The sequence below is a fragment of the Pagrus major genome, chromosome 6, assembly GCF_040436345.1.
Source record: "Pagrus major chromosome 6, Pma_NU_1.0".
NCBI lineage: Eukaryota > Metazoa > Chordata > Actinopteri > Spariformes > Sparidae > Pagrus > Pagrus major.
In genome coordinates this window covers 6,463,786-6,485,221 of record NC_133220.1, presented here as the reverse complement: position 1 = coordinate 6,485,221, position 21,436 = coordinate 6,463,786, and the positions used below count along the sequence as shown (strand labels likewise).

Genomic DNA, 21,436 nt, shown 5'->3' with positions numbered 1-21,436 from the left:
GAACCACCTGAGGACGAGGCCAACATCATTGAGAAAATTCTGTCTGTCAGAATAGCGAAGAAAGAGGTGAAGAGAGAGCACGAACAACTTTAATGAATGAAATATTTCTTTTGGAGTATAAATGTATTATGTTGTTTTCGCTCGCTGTAAAATCTGCTCTCCTGCTGCTTCTCTAAATCTGTCTCCCTCTTATCTTTTAGACTTCATCATCAGAGGACCAAGCGGAGGAGACAGAGGAGTTTTACGTCAAGTACAGAAATTTGTGAGTCTCTCTGTCATGGCTGGCATTTATTTGTTAAGACATTTAGCTGCTTGCTGTCAGTTCATTGGATGTAATTGCACGTTCTGTTGCCATCTAATGCCCTCCTGCTCAGACCAGACCAGGCCAGGGCTGTTTTATCCACGCCAATTACATCCTGTTCATGTAGCAGGTGGAATATTAGGAGTATCTCTTAATATAATGCTGTCCGGTGCAAAATCTCCATTAACTCCAGAATCTAGAAATGACCAGATTTGGATTATGACAGTGTCTGACGCTGAATCTGACACATTGTCAGTCAAATATAAGTTTCAGATCAGACTTGGTTTTGGTTTTTGGATCTGGGCTTCCCTAATGCCCTTGAGTAAAGCATCAGCTGCTCCAGTGTAGCTGTTTAGTGGCCGACTGATTAGATTGTTGTTGATCTGGGCAGTTTCCAGGTGGCTGAACCCTGCTGACTTCGGTGATCCCTGAATTATCCTCTAGTGCAGCTGGCAGGTTGAAACTTGTGGTTCAAATTGAAATGTCTTGACAACTGTTGGATGGATTTCTGTGCAATTTAGTAACAGACCTGCTAGCATGGCTTTTGACTCTTGACAAGTCTCTGGAAACTGAAGCACTCAAAGGAAACCCATGTGATCACTGGGACTGCGCTGTGTTAGACCATGCCAGCGTGTGCTTGTTGCCAGTGTAGCAGCAAGAGAAGGACAACCTGCTTAAATGGTTTGCGTGAGGCATGAGGCAGCAAATATGATGTTGAATCTTTATCAGCTAATAATCAACCTTTTCCAACTTGGATTCAGCCTGGTGAAGTTTGTTTTTATTAGCCTGTCAGCCAAAATTTAGCACAGTTCAATCTTTAACTGGTATTGTTAGCATTGTTAGCATCAGTGACAGATTTGAGAAGACTGATGATTAACTAATTTCAGTGCAACTAATGTCATTATGTAATTTAAAAGTGTGCATTAGTAAAATAATAATAAGTGTAACAGCCTAGTATTTCTGGTGTTAACTAGCAAGGGTAGCAATGAGTACAAATACAGAGGAATCTATGCCCACTCGGCTCAAAATGGTGCTGTGCCAGTTGGGTTTTGAATCGCACCCTCGGACAGCATGAAAACTCCACCCAGAAAGCTGAGACCCAATGAGCTGCTGCTGTAGACTAATCACTGATCCACCTGACTAAAGACACTCATATGACATCCTATAAAATCTTTCCTCTTGAATCTACAACAAGTTCTGGGTGCCACCGTGCTCATGTGCAGCCTCTGAGGTGTTTAAAGTCACTCTCGTGATTGACGGGAAATATTTAAGCAGCTTAAGGAACTGTGTTAGAGCTGCTTAGTTAATAGTTTTTATGACATTGATTTCTCTCAGGGAAGATGACTTTGCACAGATAGGCTGTGTTGTACTGTAGCAGCGGTCTATTCTCCAGAGTCGGTAAAGAGCTACTCGGCAGCAGCTGAGAATTTTTCATCCTCTCACCGAGACGCAAGCTCTTCCAGCCAGTCGGGGGCTCTCCGGAGACCCTCCTGTTTGTTCCAGCACTTTGTATCTTTAAGAAAGACCCTACAAAGATACTGTCTTTATTATGATCATAATTTATTCTCATGGGTGATGAATAAAACATCGAAAGTTTGCTTGAGTTGAATCAACCGCTTTACTTTTCGTCGACTTTATTTAGAATAATGTATTCACGCATTATAAAGTTACAGAAAAGTGCTCCAAGTATAACATTGGTACTGTAAAAATCATCATTATACATAATGCATTATCAAATGTATAAGTAGGTCCATTGGAAGTTTAGTAACTACATGGTGCATGTACTGTTCAGTGAACACCGCAGTGACATTTAGATTTGTCCATTTATAGATTGTGGTTTATGGATTAAATCATGCGTGTCAAACTGTTGCCATAGTAACATTATTTGTTGAGCTTTCTTTCCCACCAACTAATGATTAGAGAATTCTTTTCAGTAGATATATCACAGAGCGAGGCGACCTCATTCTATTTCCAGGGTCTCTGCAAGTCTTTATGTTATTAGGTGATAAGAGTCTTTTAAAAAGTGAATTTGTGAGGTCTTTAATTGCCACAAAATATTTTATCTAATTACATTTTTTCCATTGTTAAATTTGTTTTTGTCAAAATGAGTCATGCTCTTCCACATTTCTGATGTTATAAACCTATCACTGAACCCAATACTGTGTTTTTACCTGTCAGGGAAATGTATATTAACCTAATTCACAAACCATGTCTCTGCATAAAACCTGCCTCTGCACAGGACCACATATAAACTTCATACCTTAATATACCTACTTGAGTCAGAAAAAGTTGTTTTTTTCCCCCCAAAGTTTGTCTTAATTTGGTCAAAAATGAGCTTGTAAGGTCTTAAAAAGCATTCAGTTTTATTGTCTGATACCTGTAGACACTCTGATTTCTGTCTGTTGTCTGGCCTCTTGTTAAATTTTGTAAAAGTTGTTGATCACATTCATTTGTTTGGCATTTGTGTCATTGGTCCCTTGCATTTCCGTGCATGATTTTATTTTGATCCTCTAAATGCTTCTTCAGGCAAAAGAAAGTTACTTTTTGTAACTGAATTCAAAATCATTTTAAAATTGTGCAGCACTCGGGCTCTATAATGGCCAACAGGCAAACAACTCATATGTCTGACTGAATGAAAGCTGTGTCTCTTCCTTTGTCATGTGTTATTTTAGTTCTTACCTGCACTGCAAGTGGGCCACTCTGGAAGAGCTGGAGAAAGACCCCAGAATCCACCAGAAGATTAAACGCTTCAGGACCAAACAAGCGCAGATGAAACACCTGTTCACAGAGGTAACACCTGACATTGTCTACTTTATATTACTCTAGAACAAGGCGAATCTTCTCCTTTAACGTCATGCTGGGTTAAGTTGTATTCAATAATCTAGCAAAGATATTACCAAAGACATTTTGTTGATCACAAAGTGTTTAGGAAAATGTTAATCCTGACTACTTCAGGTGTGTAGTGATGGCCCAAACTGATGGATAATTCACAATTAATTCATCCAGAGTTGCTGCGAAGCCTTGAAAAGGTGATATAAAGGTTATCAGGTTAACGTGACATGCTGTAACCACAGCAACACTGTGAGAGAGGAGCATAATTTGTTTTTTAACTGCCTAAGTTGAACTTCACAGTGGTGTGCCTGGACTTAATTTATGTTTATGTTTATGGAAGATGTGTCTCTAGTAACAAGAAATGTCAAGCTCATTTTAATTATATAGGTTGTCTTATACCTCTTTCACACTGGACAAAAAACCCAGTAACACCTGCTGACATGTGGCTTTTGTCTTCGATGTAAATGTGTATAATCGGCATTTGCTCCCAAGTCAGATGTCTCTATAACTGTCACGGGTGTTTATCAGCTGTGATTACAACACAGCACTTGGGAGGACACTGGACATGTTAATTTTCGCCCCTGTTAAGGTGTGATGATGTGATATGTGTTCAAGTTAAGAACGCTGGCTTGTTAATACTTTTCCATCCGTCTCTGTCAGGCAGCGCTTAAACATTGTTGTAGTCGGCTTTGAAAGAAAGACTGTTGAGACGGCATCGAAGCCACTAACAGCGGTTACTTCAGAGATGACAAAGAAGCGAGATGTCTCTCTCCTTAGCAACTTCTGTTATCAGCTCCGAAAAAAAAAAGATGTCTCTTATTCAGAATTTTGTTGATTTAAGACTTCTTAAAACAAGTTTTAATGTCTTCTTAATGTAGTCTGATGAGGTATATGATCTGCTGCTTTCTACTGTTCGCCTGATGAAGGGAAACTCATCTGCTGGCAATGTAAAAAAGTCAAATGCCTATTTTTAGCAATTTACCGATGTTTTAAATACATGCTAATTTTGGTGTGAATGTGGTATTAGGAGGCTTCATAGTTGGTTTGGCATGGAGGAAATGAAACACCAGATGGGGCGTCCTTTCTGTCAGGATGGACTGAGTTGGGGTACAGTACTTTAGGCACCAAACGTAAAGGATAAAAGCAAATAGTACTTGAGTATGGAGAATTACACTATATAGTATTAAGTGAACCCAACTTAAACAATGACAAAGGGAGACATTGAAGTAAGTAATTTTTGTATTTTTCAACCTGGACCCAAATCAGGCTGCACCGTTGAAGTACATCCATTTAAAGTGCTTGTTTTTGCCACTGACAGGCTCAGATTGTTATTCTAAGAGTCTGGCAACATTTTAGAAATGATCCTGACAGAGTTGGACCTTTTTGTTAAAGGTTAATATCCTCTTTAATTAACCAGAAACAGCCGCTATATTGCTCTCGCCAATGCCACCAGACTCCATGTACAAAATCAGCAATTTTAGCGCCATAAAACACACTTCATTAAAACTCACTCAAAACAAAATAAATTTCACCAAAACCATTTTGGTTTGTCTTTCCACTGTTCTAACAATCACCAACTCTGGTTTGATTTATATAAATCGTTAATTTACCGCATTTTTAGTGGACGTACTTTGATGGTGTGCAATTGCCCGTGGTGATTACATTGCTGCCTGCAGAGATCCTGCTATATATTGGATCAATTTCAAAAATTGTTGTCCCCATTAATCACTTAGACACAACAACATGGGCAATAGGGTCAAGGTTAAAAAATACAGCAGACACCTTTAATAACCACTGGCATTAAGGGTTTGTTTCTCTTCCATGTTTTATTATACTGCTCTTTATTACATATTACAGCTCTTTGTTTATTTTCCTTTCTTAACAAAGACTGTAGCTTTATCAAAGTGATCCCTGACCAGATTATTAATGAATAATCAATAATCTCTTGTTGTTTTTCTGTCTCTCTCCATCCATTTTTGTCCCTGTTTGCAGCCTGATGAGGACTTATTTAACCCAGACTATGTTGAGGTGGACAGAGTGCTGGAGGTGGCTGTTACCACAGATACTGAGACCGGAGAGGTGGGTAACAGAGACACACTCTGACAGCAGTGATTGTCTGCTCTGAAAGCAGTTATTACTGAAGGTTACTCTTAGTCCTGTTGCACAGATACACACACACACACACACACACACACACACACACACACACAGACACCTTGTTTTTTCTGGATGTTGTTGTAGGAGGTGACCCATTACCTGGTGAAGTGGTGCAGTCTCTCGTACGAGGAGGCGACGTGGGAGCTGCAGGAGGACTTGGACCCAGAGAAGATCAAAGAGTTTGAGGAGATCCAGAAACTGCCGCCAGACCTCCGACACATGGTGAGCAGAGACATAATAGAGTGTGAGCGGAAAAGATAGAGAAAGACGGGGCAGTTTGATGCAATATGTTGACATGGGAGAGAAAAATGCAGTTCAATGCTGTGAAAAATCCGAAGGAGAATATGAAGCGGGTTCAATTTCAAGGAGAGACTCGCAACTTTCAGATCTCGGTCAGCCTGGAAAAAACAAAACACATGTAGAAGTTTTGTGACACATTGTGACGCTTGTTTTTTAAAGTACTGCACAAATAAAGTTCAGTGCTTTCCTCAGGATTGTGGAAGACTTACATGCATATATTTGACATATTCTATTGTATGTTTTTCAATAAAAAAGTAGTGTGTGTGTACAAAAAGTAGAAAAGGCTAGTGCAGATGATATGTAAACAGCGCCCAAAAGGTTTAAAGACAAAACTAAAGAAGTCCATTGGGGACCATAAAATCTGTGAGGCATCATTTGTTAATTTTGATGTACTCCACATTGATTGGGGTGGTGCCCAAGATGCAATTTGTGTCTCTGGTGCAGGAGGATGACGTCTTCATTCTTTATAGTTCCTACACAACTCAGGGAAAAGGGCACACCAGAATGAACTCTGGAAAATAATCAGAAAATCAGATCAGATTTTGCTTGTTGTGTATTTGCTTGTTCACACATGCAAATACACAACAGGAGATTGTCCGTGTCAGAAGTGTTCACACATGTTGGAAACACTCCGTATGGTCTGAGCGAGGGGCCAGGAGCATTCAGGAGGCAGGATATGATGGATACCTCAGTGTTTTGCGAATCCCTTCATCCCTCTAGTTCAGACATTTTCTCTTTCTTCAGTGTTGTTGTGTAAAATGATACTTCTTCACTTCTTCTTCACACTCACATCATACATCATTGATACGCCCACTTTCCCTCTGTGTGAATTCACACATGTGGCTCACCCGGATTTAGGACAAGGGAGCTGGCAGAAGGAAATCTGTGGGAAATGTTGCAGACTTTTGTGTTCACATATACAGCTCCTCCAGGTAATCTCTGGATAAATCCCGAGCTACAGTGCATGTGTGAAAGGGGTCCTAAAGTCTGACCTACCAGATGTAGACTTTGTGTAACTGTTTTTAAAATCCCTGTCACTACGGGGAAGGACAACAAACTCTGAGCTACCGATCTACCACCGAAAATAACAAGTTACCCTAACCTGTTTGCTAACGGTGCAAGCGTAAACAAGCCAGCAGCTGTTCCCTTTTCTTTTGATGGGATTTAGCCATTTAAATGCCAGGGCTCGCCTCCTCATGTGCAAACCAAGTTCCTCATCATTTTGCAGGAGCACCGTCACTGCATCCTGGGCTTTTTACACCACCCAAGATGATTGTGATTGGTTTGAGACCACCAGACCTGTATAGATACAGAACATGTAGATACAATACGGAGATGTGGGCGGTGATTCAGACATCTGGAACCAGACTATTTTTGATAAATAGTGAGAAAAAACAATTTGCATTTTGAGTTTAGGTTGGTGGGCAGATGTAAGAGAAAGGGAATCTGCACAACAACATTGAGGCTTTTTATTTCATCTCCAATCCTCTCTGCAGAACAGACATCTTTCTTCTCTACATCTCGGCCTTGTTTTCTTGTTTCGGTCCTAATGACTGCAAATAAAACACAATCAGTGTTGTGAGGTTTTTTTTCTTCTCATGCTGGAGTTCAGCATGAGAAGAACCTCAGCTCTGCTTCTGTTTGTTTTTGGAGGTGACATTGAGGTTTTGAAAACCCTCAGAAGCAATTTAAAACCATCTAAAACATCTTCTTTTCTGTGAGCCTCAGCCGTCTCCACATCTGTGTGTCCCACTTCAGTTAGGGCATCATCACATGAAGCCCACACATCAAAGGAGAGGACATTCAGATGTATTTTGTACATGTCATCAGTATCCTGACCAGTACAACAGGACATTTACTTCACTGGATGTTGAATTAAAAATTGCTGCTTAAAATATCAGCAATTTTCAAGTCTCTGTCCACTCCCAGGAGATGAGACCTGAGCAAATTATTCTTGCTCTTTAGCTGTTATTTATTTAAAAACTAGTCTTATTACTCATGACACCCTGGCAGCAATAACTACTTATTTAAATTTTTGGCTATTCAACCTCCAAAATCAGAGACAGAGTCAGTGACAGAGTCCTCTTCTACCTTTAAGAAATAGGACAACTTATTTACTTTCTGATTTATCAGGGGAAACATAGTTTTAATATAATGTGATATTCCCCCCGTTCTTTTGTTGGATAAAATCTATATAGTCAATTAATTTAGTCATAATTAAATTCAGAAAACGAAACCTTTTATCATCTGCTAAGGGGTTGTTGGTAATCGTAGTCTTTAAATAATCAAATTTTGTCTGTGTGTTTTGCAGGAGCGTCCTCCTCCAGAGAAATGGCAGAAGTTGGACCGCTCGAGAGATTACCGGAACGGAAACCAGCTCAGAGAATACCAGTTGGAGGGTATGAACTGGTTACTGTTCAACTGGTACAACAGGTGAGTACTGAACACAAACAAAATCAGTCCCACTTACCACGGATATACTTTAATATTAAAAACAGCCATAAACATTATAAGAACTATAACTGAACTATAAACTTACCTGGGAGTCACTGCACCTACTTTAATTTTAATCTAACTGTTTCTAGCTCTTTATTTGACATTAAACTTTTATTAAGAACAATTAACTTGACTGACTGTTATGTTTTATATACGGTAAGCTGAATAACAACAGCTTCAGAGTAACACCTGTTGAAGCTGATAAATTATATTTCCTTCCTTCCAAAAGCAGTTTTATCTAAATGATGCGGGATGATATCCAGTCGCCTCGTTCTGAGTGAAGATGCATTTTAAAGTTCAGGATAAGCATTTATTTATAAAAATCAATGAAGTTGATGAGGTAAAACATTAAATATATTGTTTTTGTACTTTCGATAAATTTGTGCATAGATTATCATTTTAATAAGGAATCACTGTCTTTCTTGAAACCTTTACTTCATGTCGTCTCATAACATAGTAGTGATATTAACAAGCATGTGTACAAAAATAATAATGCATTAATTAGCCTCATTATAGCACTAATTAGCATACATGTGTTGTACTCAAGGATGATGTCAGAACATCAGACTCCTTCTGCCCTCTGTTGCCCTCTCACACAGTCTTTGTTCTTCTTCGTAGAAAAAACTGCATCCTGGCAGATGAGATGGGTTTGGGAAAGACCATCCAGTCCATCACCTTCCTGTTCGAGATCTTCAGCATGGGGATCCGCGGCCCCTTCCTCATCATCGCCCCCCTGTCCACCATCACCAACTGGGAGAGGGAGTTCCGCACGTGGACGCACATGAACGTCATCGTGTATCACGGCTCGCAGATCAGCCGGCAGATGATCCTGCAGTACGAGATGTTTTACAGAGACCCACAGGTAAGGTTTTTGTCAGACTCTCATTGATCACGTGTGGTGGGTTTCTTTTATTTTTGTTCAGGTGCGAAACCACAGACCCTAACGAGGATAGAAAAATGAAGGAAATCCTTGAAAGTGCCGTCATTTAGCTGCTGACTGTCTTCTTTTAAAGGAAATTTTCCCCACATATCTGGTTACTCTGTTGTGAATCATCTGTCTGTGGGGTTTAATTTGTTCCAGCTTTATTTCACGATGAAGTGTTGATAATAGTCTTCATTGTCCACAAATGTGGACATTTGCCTTCGGCTGTACACAGCAATAAATAACACGACATGCATAGTAGTGACAACAATAATGAACATGGTTCCAGTGTGAATGAAGTTAACGATTTTCACTGAAGTTATTGCATTTGGTATGAAAGACTTTTTGTAAATGTTGTTGCAGCAGCTCTGTCGCATCTTCCCGCGGGCGGTTTCTTTTAATTCTTGAAAAGGAATTACTGATTAGTCAATACAGTTATTAGTTGAGCTGTAAATCAGATATCTCTGGCTCATGGGCTGTTGTGAGGACAAAAACATTTTTGTACTAAATTCAAACATTTTCTAGCAAAACAATTCATCGCCTAATAGGAAATATATTTGAAAGCTAAATCAATGAGGAAAATAATCTAATGCTGATTAAGTTTTTACCTTTTGGTGAACCCACATTCATGTGTCTGTTTCTGCTGTAAGGAGTAATTAGTGAAGAGTCGGGAAACCTCCGGGGGAACAAGTGCGAACTCTTTTATTCAGTGTTGAGTTGTTCAGGTAGGCAAAGAACAGAGATTGCTGTGGAAGAATATATTTTCCTAACTGAGAATCGAGTTCACAAATAAAGAGTTTTGTGGCTGCGTTGCATGTTGGTTTACTCTGTTGTCCTCTGATTACTGATGAACACAAACCCTTGGAGAGAGAGCGTGAAGGTCTGCGTCTCAGCAGTCTCTGCAGAGTGCAGGGTGGATGTTGTAGTGTGGAATAATGGCTGTGGAGATAACAGGGAGGCAAAGACAGCACAGCTGCATGTGTGAAAAGAATGGGGGGTTCAACCTTCCTGCACAAGAGCTGTTTTAAAAATCTGCAGCGCTTCAATTCTCAGGTACCAGCTCATAAAACCTGACGTTTAATATTGAGGTTATGAAAAGGTTAAAAATGTTAAATTACCCTCAAAAACACATGTTCAACCCATGTTAGTGTTACTATGATGTGTTTCTTTGTTTTTAAGAGGCTATCTTTAGGGTTGTGGCTGAGTAAAATTAGAAAGCATTGGTTGTTAGACAAGTTCAATAACAAAAGAAGGTGTTCCTTGATTTACCTTTTGCCCTGATGTCAGTCAAAACACTTGTGATGTTCAAATATTCATGTAATGTTCAATAAATTAGGTGGTGCAGAGCCTCATAAGTCTTCTTAAGTGTTCTGGTGACAAGATTTCTGGATATCTGTGAAACCAAATGAATGCGATTTTGGATCCAGACTCACAGTATCTTCCCCCTCATCTCCTCTATTCTCACACTGGCGTTAAATCCTCTACAATACACTTCAACACTTCTGAGGTGCATGTCAGCTTGTTCAGAATAATCCAGATGTTGTAAAGTGTTTTAAGTGGCACATTTTTGAGACTCTTGAACAGTTCCTGTTGAACGGTTTTACAAAAGTGTTGTTTAAATTTATAATCCAGGGATAAGGTTAGTATATTTCTACAATATTGTTGCAATATTGATATTGAAGTAGGTCCTGTTCATTAAAATATTGTGATATTTGATTTTGTCACCCAGTCCGATCATTTATGAAGTGCTTTTAGAGGAGTTTTAAAATATGGAGGTACATATCGTACATCGCTATATTGCCTGAAAATATCGTAACATTATTTTAAGGCTATATCGCCCAGCCCCCTAGTGTGTTTGCAAATTGTTTAGTTCACTGACTTCCATCTGGGTTTCCTGTTAAGCGAGTTGTGTTTACTTTGTGATCTTAAGCTGCATTTTTGTGCTCTCTTCTCCTGATTTCAAGGTGGTTCTTCAGATTTAAGAGCGTCTTTATTTATGTGTCCATCCTCCGTCTGGGAGTCTTTTGTAGTGTGTATGTGACAGACAATTGGAGGACATTTATCATTTCTCTCTCTCTCTCTCTTTCTCATTGACCTCTTTTCCCTCGGCCTCACTCTCCCTGCAGGGTGGCTCCATCTTGGGCCGTGAAGCGATCAGAATCTTTGACATTTTCTTGGTTGAACATTTCAGTTGTGAAGTTATTCAGAATGTCCCGATCCTTCTCTCTAACTTTGTCTGGTATAAATATTCACAACAGAACAGGGTTCTTATTACTGCATGAGGAGTCTCGGATGAATACAGAGAGTTGCCATTATGATACTGTATGCAGCTAATGGCTTCGAATTTAGCTTTCTGCAGATATCCAAAGGGAGTGAATATTCATTTTGGTCACGGCTGATAAATTCATCCGTTCAGCAGTTTCAACGTCTTTGGAGGCATTTAGTGTTTTTATTGGAAGGTTAAAAGTGAAGGGAGGTGGAGAATACAGGAGTGAGACATTAATCCATCCCTGAACCCCCGGTTACGATCTTTTAAAGATGTACAGTACCATGTATCATTTCTGCATTAGAATGTCTAAAAACATCTAGACCTTTTGTTATGTATTTTGTTAAGTTAGCAGCTTACATTTTCCAAAATATTTCAAACAATGTTAAAACCACCCAAAAGTCTGTAATTTTCTTCAAGGCAATGGCAGGTTTCGTTTGCTCGCCTGTCGCTAAAACTTCAGAGAAAGCATCAGATGATACTTTAGGGACTGAGGAAGGCAGTCATTGGATGTTCCAAAAGTTACTTACGTCTTTAAATGTACCTGTCTCACCCTCTGTCTGTCCCACAGGGTAACACTATCCCAGGTGTGCTCAAGTTTCACGGGGTGATCACCACCTTCGAGATGATCATGGCCGACTGTCCGGAGCTGAAGAAGCTCCACTGGCGCTGTGTGGTGATCGACGAAGCCCACCGACTGAAGAACAGGAACTGCAAACTGCTGGAGGGACTCAAACTCATGAACCTGGTCAGTCCGTCAGTCTGTGTGTGGAGATGATGATGATGATGATGATGATGTTATAGTACTTGCAGGAATTGGCTTGTTTTTGTCCAATATAATGTGATTTTCAGCAGTGGCTGTTATATTATGTCACTGTTGATTGTTGTTGATTGTCACTGTGAGATGAAATTATTTTTTTATTAATGGGAAAGGCAACGCTGTGTGCTTAATCTTCCTTATCCTCTTAAACCTGCCCACTTTCAATACTTCAATACTTCAATACTTGACTCAACACTCGTCTCTGTTAATATCGTCTTGTTTCTTGTTTTAATAAAGCATTTTTCAGTTCAGTTTTAATAAATGTCATTAAAGGCAGCCTGTTCTGGTATTATTCATGTTTTTTAAGTATGGTACTCTTCACATTTATTACAGGAACACAAGGTTCTGCTGACAGGAACTCCTTTGCAGAACTCGGTGGAGGAGTTGTTCAGCCTGTTGAACTTCTTGGAGCCGCTGCAGTTTCCTTCAGAAAGCACCTTCCTGGAAGAATTTGGAGACCTCAAAACAGATGAACAGGTTTGTTGAGACATGGGTTGGCTTTTGCTGCGAAAACCAACTACAGAAAGTAGTGGTGTTTGTTTTCAATGCATCCTAACATCACTGTTCTCTCACCCTCGCCCTCCTCCTTCAGTAGCTCTGTGTCTCTGTTTGTTTGGGATCAGCTGTGTTTTGTTTTCTCTTTTTTTCTTTTCTCAAAACAAAAAACATTTGATCCAGAAAAACACTCTCATGTGGATAAAAAAGGGAGGAAATCCTTGACTTTTTATATGATAATAGATGTCTGTAACATTTACACCTCCCTACTGTGTTCTGTCCATCAGGTGAAGAAGCTTCAGGCCATTTTAAAGCCCATGATGTTGAGGAGACTGAAGGACGATGTAGAAAAGAACCTGGCACCTAAAGAAGAGACTATCATAGAGGTACGGCTGTGTGTGTTTGATATAAACAGTCACATGTGTCAAATGATGTTCATGCTAATTTACCAGACACTAGGTGGAGAATACACACAGCACAGTGTACTATATTACCCATCTGTGTATTAAAACAAAGTTGACTCGTGGTGTTCCTGCAGGTGGAGCTGACGAACATTCAGAAGAAATACTACCGAGCCATCTTAGAGAAGAACTTCTCCTTCCTGTCCAAAGGAGCAAACCAGCACAACATGCCAAACCTCATTAACACCATGATGGAGCTCCGCAAGTGCTGCAACCACCCCTACCTTATCACAGGTCAGAGCACACACACGCAAACACATGGAGCACAATCAGTGACAATGTTCCTCTCTGTTTGCAAGTGCACCTCTTTGCTGACACATCTGGTATAATTAGCAGTTTATCTCATCTATAATTACACAACACAACAGAGAAGTGTAAAACAACTGACTGTCAAAACAAGGCAAGAAAGAGAGAAAATAGTGTTCAAGTTGAATGCAAGATACAAAAATATTTTCTTTTACTGAGAAACTAAAAATCAGAAAAGTTTCTATAAATCTCAAAGTGAAGCCTCAACCTTTCTCTTCCTTTCTTTCAGGAGCCGAGGAGAAGATTCTGGAAAGCTTCAGGAAGTGCCACAGTCCAGATGCGCTGGACTTCCAGCTGCAGGCGATGATCCAGGCGGCCGGTAAGCTGGTGCTGATTGACAAGCTGCTGCCCAAACTGCTGGCCGGGGGACACAAAGTCCTGGTCTTCTCCCAGATGGTCCGCTGTCTGGACATCCTGGAGGACTACCTCATACAGAGACGGTGAGCAGGAGCAGGGTGGGAAGAGAAGGATGGAGGAAGGAGATTAAAGAAGGAAATGAATAAAAAGAAAGAGAACAGTGCATTTCTGAGATATCAATCTGTTGTAGAAATTAATCTATTTGTGCGTGTTTCCTCCAGCTACACGTACGAACGCATTGACGGTCGTGTGCGAGGGAACCTGCGGCAGGCGGCCATCGACAGGTTCTGTAAGCCGGACTCGGACCGCTTTGTCTTCCTGCTGTGCACCAGAGCTGGAGGGCTGGGAATCAACCTGACGGCTGCAGATACCTGCATCATCTTCGACTCAGACTGGAACCCACAGAACGACCTGCAGGTGGGCAGAGAGCTGGGAGAGTTTATATAAAGGAGGATGATGTCAACTTAGTCAATATACTGTGGTTCTGCTGAAGAGAGCAGAACATCAGTTATTAAACAACCTAAACTGAGTTGTCATATCATGATGAAACAAAGATCTTCTGTTTAAGGGGAGACAATACAGAATAAAAAGATAAAGGTTTAAATTAATAAATATAACCGTTTAAACTTTTCCAGTTGGTGATTTACGTTAAGACAAGTTTTCTGAAATGTTATGTTGTTACGTTTCCACCTGTAGTGTCTCCCTTTAGATTAGGCTCTCCTCTGAGTGTTGCTGCTTCTCTGAGCCGTTAATTTGTAGTGACGTTCATGATCTCGTTTGGGACTGAAATAGTAACAAAATGTGAGCTTCAAAGGATGTTTCTGCCTGGAATAATGAAGTGAGCAGGCAGTGTTACCTGTGAGTCTGTGGGTTCGATTATTTCTCACAGTTTTGATGATGTGGATGTTTCCATTTGACTTGATTACATTTTCTAGTTAGGGACAATGATTGTTTGTCCTTCTTGCTAAACTGTTTAATATAAAGTACATTGTAGTGTACTCATTGTGCCAATAGTTCAGCCTAATATTTATTATCCGTCCCTGATAAGTTTATTATCTATCTATAGTGAAAACTTGCTGTCAGACCATGAAAGTAAATCCTGTCATATTTCTTTAACAATTTTCAAGGGAAATTAAAGTGTATTAGTTATCCTTATGGGCAAGATCAAAAAGGGATTTTACGCTTCATTATTATCAATAAAATATGTGTCATTTATCACACCAATTAATGGACTCTATTTAGGTTTTTATCTGCTTGTATTGTTCCAGCCCTAAAATCCATGACAATGTGATTTGGCTTTTTATTATGTTATATCAAAATGTAGTAACCTTAGTGAGTTTGGCTTGCAGTAGACGCACTGATGTAACACTGGAGCATATCAAAACAGGCCGTTCTTCAGTCCGTTGGCAAATACGATAATAATGTTTAGTACTGCAATGATGTATGTCTTTTTGTCCTTGTCAGGCCCAGGCACGCTGCCACCGGATTGGCCAGAGCAAAGCAGTGAAAGTCTACAGACTGATCACCAGGAACTCGTACGAGAGGGAAATGTTTGACAAGGCCAGTCTGAAGCTGGGATTGGACAAAGCCGTCCTCCAGGACATCAACCGCAAAGGAAGCCTCAACGGGGTGAGAGATAACCTTTAATTTTAATATTGTTGCATACATCTGGATGTTTTCTTCAGGGATGTGTCAGCAGCTAGATGTGGAATTAAACATGCATTCAGTACATTCTGACTACAGTGTGTCTGTGTTGCTGCAGGTGCAGCAGCTCTCTAAGCTCGAGGTGGAGGATTTGTTGAAAAAAGGAGCGTACGGCGCGCTGATGGACGAAGAAGACGAGGGCTCCAAGTTCTGCGAGGAAGACATCGATCAGATACTTCAGAGACGAACTCAGACCATCACAATCCAGACTGAAGGGAAAGGGTCGACGTTCGCCAAGGTAGAAATCCTTTAATTAAGCATTAATTAAAACTTCTCTATTCACAAACACCAACACTTTAACCATTTTGTATTCGCCAGAGCATCCTCCGTCCTTGTACAATTAATCAATTCGTCTTTTTGTCTATAAAATGTCAAAAACTTCCAGCAAATCCTCACATTTAATGACCTGGAACCAGATGGTGTTTGACATTTTTGCTTGAAAAATGACAAAAGAGATTAGAGAATAGTTGCAGCTCTAAGTAGATGTAGCTTTGTAAAAATATATCTCATGTCATGTTCAATGTGAGCTGATTGTCTTAGTGAAGGCCTTAAACTGGACTGACAGTTGTTGTCTTGACTTCAAACAATGTTTGATTTAATTCCTTAGTCTAAATGCTGTTTCAGAGGCTTTTTGGAGGAAACACTGAATACTTGGAGTGTTTTGGCGTGAAGATCAAAAGTGAAGATACTGAATGTTTGTGGAAACCATCAGCAGTTGGCAGCTTCAGTCAAAACCTTCGGTTGAATGAATCTGTTATTTTTTCTGACTCCGTCTTTCTGTTTTTCTTTCCTTAGGCCAGTTTCATCTCATCCGGTAACAGAACGGACATTTCTCTGGACGACCCCAACTTCTGGCAGAAGTGGGCCAAGATCGCTGAGGTGGAGATCGACTCCAAGTCTGAGAAGGTACAGAGAGATGGAGAGAAGAGATTTCAGAATGAAGGCAAGAGAGGGAGGAAAAGAAATAAAGGAGTTTCAGAAAGAAAGAACAGAAAATGAGAGGATGACGACAGAAAAGAAGTGACAGAGAAGAAAGCACAGAACTGAAGGATGAACAGGAGAAAGTGAAATGAAAATTGAACAGGAGATGTACTTCCATCATGCAAATGTGAGGTAAAAAAAGTAAAGGAGAAGTACTGGAGGATTAGATGGAGAGAGTGAGACGGGGAACAACATAAGGCTTGGACAGAAAAAATGGACCTGATCCAAGTAAGTGAACACGAAGACGAAGGGAGGGGAAGTTAAGCTGAGCTCCCAAACTGGGAAAAGAGTAAACAAGGACGGAAAGGAAACAAGGTGGGAAATGAGGATAAAGCAGGGATCATGCTTTTCTCCTCTCCTCTCCTCTCCTCTCCTCTCCTCTCCTCTCCTCTCCTCTCCTCTCCTCTCCTCTCCTCTCCTCTCCTCTCCCTCTCTGAACAGATGGACTGCCTTAATGAATGAAGCAGATTGCACACACAGCTCTGCTACTGTCTTCATACCGTGTGTGTGTGTGTGTGTGTGTGTGTGTGTGCGTGCGTGCGTGCGTGTTGACCATGACTCGTACTTTGAATCCTTAATAACTGACTCCGTTAATGAACAGTAGTAATGTGCCAAAAAACTCTCCTCACCTGCTTCATATTGTTTTTACACGTCAATCTTTTAAAACTTGTTTCCCTCATTCAGACTAAATTCTTCTCTCTGATGCAGGAGTCTCTGGTGATCGACACGCCTCGGGTGAGGAAACAGACCCGTCACTACAACTCCTTCGAGGACGACGAGCTGATGGAGTTCTCAGAGCTGGACAGCGACTCGGAGGAGCGGCCATGTCGGACGCGTCGCCTGGGCGAACGCAGCCGGCGGTACCTCCGTGCTGAGTGCTTCCGGGTTGAGAAGAATCTGCTTATCTTCGGGTACGACCTGAGATGTTTCAGAAATGTTTTATGTTTGTGTACCTTACACATCAGATCATAAAACAACTTCAGTTCAGTTTATTTTCTTTTTCAAGTACCGTGATGAGTGTTTCTGGAACGTTTTATGCTGCAGGTTTGCACAGACATGCCCACTCCCTGACATCTGAAACTGTATCTGACAGTTACTCGTTACTTGCATAGCCAAACATAACAAAAAAAAAATATATATAATATAAAAGATTTATGTCTAAACAGTATGAACACACATCGCTATGAATGGACATCATTAGCATTTTATCCATACTGATACTTCTTATTGTAGTGATAGTTATTGGTGGACCTCCCTAAAAACTTTGTATTTGGCCCGTTACGTCCTGCATCACACAGAGTGCTGTGAGCCTGATGTGTGTTCTCGTCAGCTCGCATTGGGTGTCTCATCAAACAGAAATGATGATCATCGTTGCTCCTGTCCCGTGTAAAACCATAAGTGAACCAAAGTTAACAATCCAGTCCATGATCTTTTCTAAAACCTAACCAAGTAGTTTTATTTCATCCCATTAAAAGTCTTGTAATTTAAAATTTTTATACTTTATCCCCTGAAGGATTTCCAGCAGAAATCTCATAAAACCACCCAACTGATGTTACAAGGCTGAATATTACCCTCCATGAACAGGTGTTACCTTGACTTGACAAGGTTGAGACGGTCGCATTTTTAGTTTGGCTCATCAGCCTGTCATTAATATGACATAAAAACCGATTGTGGCACAATTTGTCCAGGAGCTTAGCAATATTTCGTTACTGACCAATCAGGTACTAATTTATTACCAGTCCTGGGATACCCATCCCAAAACATCCTTCACACCCAGCAGCCAAAATCTTAAACCTTGTGGGATGACATTACTAATACTCTGTCCAATAAAAAGCTCATATCTTTTGTTTACAAGGTTGTTTTGTTGCGAGTTCAAGAGGGAACATAAATCGCAAAAACACAGGAGAACAACCTGCACTGATGTTTGAAGTGAAGAGAATAAATTCTATTTGTGATCACACTCTTATCGTTTTATGTTTTAGCTGATATATATTTATTACTCTCCATCCTTCTTAATGACCTGCTGTATTTCCTGTCTCTCTGTCTTTCTCCTTGTTTCCGATCTACAATTCTTACTTCCCTCTCCGTTCTTCACTTTGTCTCCAGGTGGGGTCGGTGGAAGGACATCTTAAACCACGGTCGGTTTAAATGGCACCTGGCAGAGAGAGACATGGAGGTGATCTGTAGGTAAGGAAAACAAGTCTGTCTAAAAAGTTTGATCCTACTGAAATTCTAACACGTCGAAGAGGATTTACAGGGAAAGTGACAATACAAAAAACTAACAATTGAAGTCATACTGCAGCCGGTCACCAGGATCAGAGCTGTAGCCATGATTTTATGAGACTAGATTAAAAAAAACATGTAAAAATTAAACATGTATTTACTTTTTGTTGTGCAGGGCTCTGCTGGTTTACTGCCTGAAACACTACAAAGGTGATGACAAGATCAAGAGCTTCATCTGGGATCTGATCACACCCACCAAGGAAGGACAGGAAGAGGCGCTGCTCAATCACTCGGGTCAGCATTTCACCATTAACATGCACTATAATGTTAGCCTAGGACCTGAAAAGAGTAAGGAAAAGTAAAGGTATAAAAACAAAAAAGAAATAAATGACATTATATCAAAAGGAATACATTTTTAAATGTTTGAATTATTCAGAAAAGGAGTGTTTCTCATACAAAAATAGATAAATATACAATTAACATTTTTTTGTTAGAAATAACAGAAACACATGAATAAATTATAGTGAAAATAAATTAAAAAGCTTATTATTTTTCTTCTATATTCTGTTGTTTGTCTTTGTATTTTGACATTTATTTATTCCTTTATTTTTACTTGTTTATTCTTTTATTTATTCCTAGTCTTTGAACTTCATCCATTGACTTTCATTGTAATGTTATTGTCAGAAAAGTTTACACTTCACTTTCAGAACCAATTTTACTTTCGAAGCTCCCACAACAAGAGGATTTGCCCTGATGTGATAGTAATGTTTCCCTCTCCTTCTCCCTCTTTTTGTGTCTCAGGTCTCTCTGCTCCGGTTCCTCGGGGTCGGAAGGGGAAGAAGCTGAAGAATCAGCTGAACGTTCCTGAGTTGAAGAACGCTGACTGGCTGGTCCACTGTAACCCTGAGGTGGTGCTGCAGGACGAGAGCTACAAGAAACACCTCAAACAACACTGCAACAAGTCAGTTTACAAATAACTGTAATTAACAGTATGATTAAACAGTAGTCTACTACTGTGTGTAGTTTAGATAAACTGGATGAACAAGCTTGATGATGTAACAGTTGGACCTTTTCTCTGTGCTTTTTTACGTGTTCAGTCTTAACTTGTTTGGTCGTGTAATTTATGAGCTGTAGAAGAACAGCTGCTAGAAATACGATAATCAGCCGTAAAGATCATTTATGTTATTGATTAAGCTGAAAGCAGTGTTATTAAAGTGTTATGAAACACAGCATGAGGATAAAAACAGAACTTTGTGCTTGTTAAATGTAAAATGTTTGGAGCTGTTCATTTATTTTAATGAACATGTCATCAGCTTGTGTGGCCAGGTGGGAGCAGTGACTTTGAATTTATTTAATTATAAGGAAGCGTGATAACAGAAGAACAGATTTATGATGCTGCTGAGATTACAAACATCTGCGAGAAAAGAGAAAGGATTAAAAAAGCATAAATAAACCAATAAAACAGTCGTACACTGTTGGGAGTTATTCAGCCAGTCTGAACAAACTGAAATACAATCTGTTCAGAGTGAGAAAGTAATCTATTCTAAGTTATCTAACTTAACCTCGGTCTCCCTCTTCTTCTCCACAGGGTGCTGCTGAGGGTGCGGATGTTGTACTACCTGAAGGTGGAGGTTTTGGGTGAGGCTGCCACTCAAGCTCTGGAGGGGATACCTGCCAGGTATGAAGAAGGCTCCATGTTCATGTTCAAACAAAACTTTACTGGACTGTTTGACTGTTGTTTTGTTGAATATTTTTGTCTTCCTGCTTGTTTACAGTAAACTGATGATGTGGTAGAGACACGCTGTCAAAATGCAGTTTGACTGATGTTCGCGTTGTCAGTGAGCCGGAGCGTCCTGACTCGACACTGACAGCTCTGATCGATTGTTTGCATGTGTGTCTGTTTGTGTTGACAGTAAACTTGAGGTGGCGTTACCCGACATCGACTACATCGAGATCCCAGCTACATGGTGGGACGCAGACGCTGACAAGTCTCTCCTCATAGGAGTCCACAAACACGGTGAGGACGGGTGTCTGCTCAGTTTGACAATTTGTAAACATGCAACAAATTTGTAGTTTTTCTAAATCTTTCTTTTCAGTTTATCTACGGATGGATGGTCACATGAACACAGTTGATTTATATTTTTAACAATTAATTTTCATGTTGGGATTTAAGGCTAATTAAGTTGCACAAACATGGCATCTGTTATTGTATGTGTTGAATTTTCTGTCCTCATTATATGTGTGTGTATTTTCGTGCTTTAATTGGTTGCGTGTTTATCAATGTGTGTCGTTGCTCAGGCTACGAGCGGTACAACGCCATGCGTGCAGATCCTGACCTGTGCTTCCTGGAGAGAGTGGGAATGCCAGATGTCACAGCGCTAACCGCCGAACAGGGAGGAGTCGAGGGCGTCCCTGACATGACTGACAGGTGATCACATCTGCTTGCACACAAATGCACACAGGTTTATACTGTAGAAAAACCTAAAGGTGGACATGAGATTTAAAAACAAACACATAGACACACGTGTTTTCTGTTTTTCAGTTTCATTTTCTTTGATATTTTCTCCATTTATCTGTAATGTTTCTGCTACTTTTATTTATATTTTCTGTAATTATAAACATCACAGAAGTTGTCTTAAGGCTGATTACCTGATCTGACAGCTATGTAAATATCAGGCAATATACCTTTTTCAAACAAATTGCTATAATAAACAATTGTCAGTGATTTGCTGGTTATTCGAGATAAAAACATGGTGATTATCTTGTATTTTACACTGGAAAAGTAAAGGCTACTGACAAAGATAACAGCAAAAAT

The 21,436-nt window shown here is 40.0% G+C and overlaps 1 protein-coding gene across 1 annotated transcript in view; it reads left to right on the top strand.

Annotated features, from left to right (window-relative positions):
- The window catches only part of chd6 (chromodomain helicase DNA binding protein 6), a 98,739-nt gene that overhangs the window by 55,866 nt on the left and 21,437 nt on the right, over window positions 1-21,436 (top strand). The window contains exons 7-29 of the mRNA XM_073467762.1: window positions 1-66; window positions 201-262; window positions 2,974-3,091; window positions 5,126-5,212; window positions 5,375-5,512; window positions 7,902-8,023; window positions 8,705-8,948; window positions 11,846-12,022; window positions 12,428-12,571; window positions 12,877-12,975; window positions 13,128-13,284; window positions 13,586-13,796; window positions 13,935-14,130; window positions 15,178-15,342; window positions 15,476-15,655; window positions 16,213-16,323; window positions 17,107-17,309; window positions 18,505-18,585; window positions 18,797-18,915; window positions 19,423-19,582; window positions 20,210-20,299; window positions 20,535-20,638; window positions 20,920-21,049. Coding sequence (XP_073323863.1) covers window positions 1-66; window positions 201-262; window positions 2,974-3,091; window positions 5,126-5,212; window positions 5,375-5,512; window positions 7,902-8,023; window positions 8,705-8,948; window positions 11,846-12,022; window positions 12,428-12,571; window positions 12,877-12,975; window positions 13,128-13,284; window positions 13,586-13,796; window positions 13,935-14,130; window positions 15,178-15,342; window positions 15,476-15,655; window positions 16,213-16,323; window positions 17,107-17,309; window positions 18,505-18,585; window positions 18,797-18,915; window positions 19,423-19,582; window positions 20,210-20,299; window positions 20,535-20,638; window positions 20,920-21,049 — 3,164 coding nt within the window. The remainder of the gene's footprint in view (window positions 67-200; window positions 263-2,973; window positions 3,092-5,125; window positions 5,213-5,374; window positions 5,513-7,901; window positions 8,024-8,704; window positions 8,949-11,845; window positions 12,023-12,427; window positions 12,572-12,876; window positions 12,976-13,127; window positions 13,285-13,585; window positions 13,797-13,934; window positions 14,131-15,177; window positions 15,343-15,475; window positions 15,656-16,212; window positions 16,324-17,106; window positions 17,310-18,504; window positions 18,586-18,796; window positions 18,916-19,422; window positions 19,583-20,209; window positions 20,300-20,534; window positions 20,639-20,919; window positions 21,050-21,436) is intronic.